The following is a 5230-nucleotide window of genomic DNA, read 5'->3' as shown; positions in this document are numbered from 1 at the left end:
CCAGCCTGGGCCACAGAGTGAGACTCCGTCTCAAAAAAAAAAAAAAAAAAAAATTCATTTCTCTTCTGATACCTTTGGTACAGCATTCATTTTTATATAAAAACTTTAAAACAAAGGAATGGCGGAGAGATCTGGAGTGAACATGGTAGAGACACATCTCTTTCCTACTGCCTTCACACACCTACTCAGCAATGATGGGGCTATCAACATTTGGCAGCCATTCAGTTAGCCTGTTAGATACTAGGGCCATAAAGACAGAAAGATATAGTCACAGCCTTGAAGGACCTTGGCAGATCTGGTGTGACCATCCCAGCAGGTAGCACAGTGCCTGGCGTGTTGGTGGGAGGGATGTGAAGTGAGGTCCACTGCAGAATGCTGAGCTGCAGGCGAGGGGTGTCTGTGGGCAGAGGTGAGTTCTCTCTCTGCCTAGGGAGATCCGGGAAGGCTTTTCAGATGAGGAGCAGGCAGCCAGCGTACACCTTTCTTCCCAAAGCGTGGTGGGCCTGGCCTCTCTGAGTCATACTCTCTGACTGAGAAGAAGCCACTTGGTGGGCATGTTTCAGGTGGGTATGTTTCAGGTAGGTGGTACTCTTGGGTTGCAGGAAGGGAGACAGATAGGGTCTGGGGACTGATATTTGGGGTTCCAAAACAACACTGTCACTAACCAGCGTCCTTCGTTTCTGAAGAAGCTTGCATTTCTGGGTACTCTTGTTTTCTGTGATAAAGGATTCATCTATGGTCACTCCTGAAGGTTGTGGCTGTAATCTGCACAGAGAAGGGAAAACTGATGGTGGGTGACAGAGTCCAGAGTTGGGAGAGAACCCCCATCCTTCCTAGATCCACAAGGCATAGCCATCTCCCCAAGCTAGGCTCTGAGTTTTCCCAGTGCTGCTCCAGATTCCCAGAGAAACTGCGAAGCAAGTCCCTGGCCTTGGGTCCAAACCATTTGCCCTACATTCCCAGAAACATTCTTTTCATCACCAAAATTTCACCAACTACTGCAGCAGCAAGATATCCCACCATGAACCCAGAGAACCCCATGGGCCTATACTTCTGTTCAGTGTTCAACTGTGGCTGTGATGTTGGTTTCACGTACACAACTCTGGCACACTCTGGGGCTGTGATACAAAGGGCAGGTGCTGTAGGACAAGAAGCACAGGGTCTGGGGTCCAGGATCTGAGGTGTAAGTCTGAATCCTGCACTTACTGGCTGATAGGGTCTAAGGGCTGACATCTGGGGTTCCAATAGGACCACCCTTGAGCAAGTCATTTAATATCTCTCAGCCTGGTTTCTTCACAAAGAAGTGGAGACAACTGTTTTTTTTTTTTTTTTTTTTAGACAGAGTCTCCCTCTGTCACCCAGGCTGGAGTGCGGTGGTGCGATCTCGCCCACTGCAGCCTTCATCTTGCAGGTTCAAGCAGTTCTCTGCCTTAGCCTCCTGAGTAGCTAGGATTACAGGCACCGGCCACCACGCCTGGATAATTTTTGTATTTTTAGTAGAGATGGGGTTTCACCCTGTTGGCAGGCTGGTCTTGAACTCCTGACCTCGTGATAAACCTGCCTTGGCCTCCCAAAGTGCTGGGATTACCGGCGTGAGCCACTGTGCCCGGCCAGAGACAACTCTTGCTTTGCATATCTTACACGGTTGTGAAGTTTATTTTATTTATTTATTTATTTTAAGATGGAGTCTCGCTCTGTCACCCAGGGTAGAGTGCAGTGGCGCCATCTCAGCTCACTGCAATCTCCACCTCCCGGGTTCAAGCGATTCTCCTTCCTCAGCCTCCTGAGTAGCTGGGACTACAGTCCCCTGCCACCACGCCCAGCTAATTTTTGTATTTTTAGTAGAGATGGGGGTTTCACCATGTTGGCTAGGCTGTCTTGAATACCTGACCTCAAATGATCCATCCACCTCCGCCTCCCAAAGTGCTGGGATTACAGGCATGAGCCACCACCGCGACTGGTCTGAAGTTTAAATACGAATTAGCTGGGTGTGGTGGTGGGTGCCTCTAATTCCAGCTACTTGGGAGGCTGAGGCAGAAGAAGCACTTGAATCTGGGAGGCGGGGGTTGCAGTGAGCCGAGATCGCACCACTGCACTCCCGCCTCAGTGACAGAGTAAAACTCTGTCTGAAAACAAAACAAAAAAAATTAGATGTGTATCTGGGCATGGTAGCTCATGCCTGTAATCCCAGCACTTTGGGAAGCCAAGACAGACAGATTGCTTGAGCCCAAGAGTTCGAGATGAGCCTGAGCAACATAGTGAGACTTTGCCTCTATTTATTTATTTGTTTATTTATTTATTTCTGGTTTCAAACTCCTGACCTCAGGTGATCCGCCTGCCTCAGCCTCCCAAAGTGCTGGGATTACAGGCGTGAGCCACCGCACCCAGTCAATTTTTTTTTTCTTTTTTCTTTTTGAGACAGAGTCTTACTCTGTCACCCAGGCTGGAGTGCAATGGCGTGATCTTGGCTCACTGCAGCCTCTAACTCCCAGGTTCAAGCGATTCTCCTGCCTCAGCCTCCTGAGTAGCTGGGACTAAAGGTGCATACCACCATGCCTGGCTAATTTTTGTATTTTTATTAGAGACAGGGCTTCACCATGTTGCCCAGGATGGTCTCGATCTGACCTTGTGATCTGCCCGCCTCGGTCTTCCAAAGTGCTGGGATTACGGGTGTGAGCCACCATGCCTGGCCTATTTTTTTTAATAAATAAAAAAAATGAGATATGCAAAATACCATGTAAACTGCAATGAACTGCTAGATGTTCATTATGACTGTAGAACGGGAAAAGCCTCTTAGGACAGCCATCCTAGGAAGGCATTTGAGGACCAACAGGGAGGGCTACTGTGGGCAGGCAGGCTCAGGTGGAACAAAAGGAAGAAGTAATTCCAACAATCCATGGGGTGGGGGTGTGTGATTTATGTTGCCGGATAGATCTTGTGTTCACTCCTCTTGCTTGCTGGTGACTTTGGGCATGCCGCTTAACATCTCTGAACCTCAGTGTCTTTGCCCATAAAAGTAGGATTAGGACTACCCAAACTCCAGGGAAGTTGAGAGCCCTAATGTGAACTCAGTTGAGAAACTCTGTCCTGTAATGCTCCTCAGCTATAGTCCATGGAGCAGTAATATTCCAAACCCTAGTCCTCTATTGCCTCTCGACATTGGACAAGTGTGAGCAAAACACATGGAGTAAGCAGTTGGTGAGGAGAAGGAAGAGTGTCTGCCCAGATGAGTGTGGGTGTAAGACAGTCTTGGAGACCAACAAGATACAACAGATCAACCCCAAGTGCTCACTGGGTTAAATCAATACCTTCTTATCAAAACTAATCTATTATCCGCCGGTGTGGTGGCTCAAGCCTGTAATCCCAGCACTTTAGGAGGCAGAGGTGGGCAAATCACGAGGTCAGGAGTTCAAGACCAGCCTGGCCAACATAGTGAAACCCTGTCTCTACTAAGAAAATACAAAAATTAGCTGGGTGTGGTGGCAGGTACCTGTAGTCCCAGCTACTCGGGAGGCTGAGGCAGGAGAATCTCTTGAACCTGGGAGTCGAAGGTTGCAGTGAGCCAAGATGGAGCCACTGCACTACAGCCTGGGTGACACAGCGAGACTCTGTCTCAAAAAAAAAAAGACTAATAAATTCTCCAAACTCTGTTCTTGCTCATGCTGGAACCACCAGGAAAGGCAAGGTAAGCAAGAAAATTGGGGAATTCTATAAATTCTGAGAAGCTGTTGAATGGAAAAGTTTAGTAGGTAACAGATGTTGTTAGTTTTGAATATCAAAGGAGACAACATTATAAAACAGACCTAAAACAAGGCAAACCAAACACCTTCTAAGGCCTGTACACTTATCCAAAAAGCTTAGGATGCTTGGGCTGGGCGTGGTGGCTCACGTCTGTAATCCCAGCACATTGGGAGGCTGAGGTGGGCGGATCACAAGGTCAGGAGACTGAGACCATCCTGGCTAACACAGTGAAACCCTGTCTCTACTAAAAATACAAAAAATTAGCCAGACGTGTTGGCACGCGCCTATAGTCCCAGCTACTCAGGAGGCTGAGGCAGGAGAATCACTTGAGCCTGGGAGGCAGAGGTTGCAGTGAGCTGAGATCGCGCCACTGCACTCCAGCCTGGGCAACAGAGCGAGACACTCCATTTCAAAAAAAAAAAAAAAAAAAAAGGAGCTTAGGATGTATTATGTTAAATATTTTACGGTAACCCTTAGAGGGGAATGGGAAACATTTATATTTCTACCTCAAAGCTAGACAAAACTCATTTTTTTTCTTTTTTTTTTGAGACAGAGTCTCACTCTGTCGCCCAGGCTGGAGTGCAGTGGCGCGATCTCGGCTCACTGCAAGCTCCGACCCCTGGGTTCACGCCATTCTCCTGCCTCAGCCTCCCGTGTAGCTGGGACTACAGGCGCCCACCACCACGCCTGGCTAATTTATTTTTTTGTATTTTTAGTAGAGACGGGGTTTCACCATGTTAGCCAGGATGGTGTCGATCTCCTGACCTCGTGATCCGCCTGTCTCGGCCTCCCAAAGTGCTGGGATTACAGACGTGAGCCACCGCGCCCGGCCTTAAGCTCAGTTATTTAAGAGGTAGTAGGCAGTGGGTTTGTCAGGAATGTATCTTGGTATTCAGTGAACGCAAGCTGCTGAGTTCTATCCACCAAGTGCCAGGGTTATGAGTGTGAAGGGAGAAAAGCCAATAGGGAGGAGAAACCTGCCCCAGGAAAATGCACAATTTGAAGGTCCCTTGCAGAGGGTCCTGATGACATGTTCCACAGTGCTAAGGTCTAGCCTATCCATCATCCTGCCCCTCTTTAAAGGGAAAGGATGAGGACACCCACAGTGTCTCTAAGAGAAACAGTGACTCTGGCCCAACATATATCACTAAATCCTGGTGAATAAGGAATATGGTAGATTAATGATGTTTGTATTTGCTTTTAATTTTATTTATTTACTATTTTTGAGACAGGGTCTCACTCTCTTGCCCGGACTGGAGTCCGATCTCGGCTCACTGCAACCTCCGCCTCCCAGGTTCAAGCGATTCTCCTGCCTCAGCCTTCTGAGTAGCTGGGATTACAGGTGCCCGCCACCATGCCTGGCTAATTTTTGTATTTTTAGTAGAGACGGGGTTTCATCATGTTGGCCAGGATGGTCTCGATCTCTTGACTCCATGATCTGCCCACCTCGGCCTCCCAAAGTGCTGGGATTACAGGTGTGAGCCACCGC

The 5230-nt window shown here is 48.4% G+C and overlaps 1 protein-coding gene across 5 annotated transcripts in view; it reads right to left on the bottom strand.

The window, feature by feature from the left end:
- Positions 1-5230, bottom strand: part of TSNAXIP1 (translin-associated factor X interacting protein 1) — a 25565-nt gene that overhangs the window by 16843 nt on the left and 3492 nt on the right. For all 5 annotated transcript variants that reach the window (XM_011996719.1, XM_011996717.1, XM_011996718.1 and 2 more), the window contains exon 2: positions 666-765. Coding sequence is in view for 2 of the 5 variants with exons in the window: in XM_011996717.1 (XP_011852107.1) it covers positions 666-765 (100 nt within the window). In the remaining 3 variants the exon portion in view is untranslated. The remainder of the gene's footprint in view (positions 1-665; positions 766-5230) is intronic.

Source organism: Mandrillus leucophaeus, unplaced genomic scaffold (genome assembly GCF_000951045.1).
Source record: "Mandrillus leucophaeus isolate KB7577 unplaced genomic scaffold, Mleu.le_1.0 Scaffold522, whole genome shotgun sequence".
In the NCBI taxonomy this organism is placed as follows: Eukaryota; Metazoa; Chordata; class Mammalia; order Primates; family Cercopithecidae; genus Mandrillus; species Mandrillus leucophaeus.
This window is presented reverse-complemented; position numbering and strand designations above follow the sequence as displayed.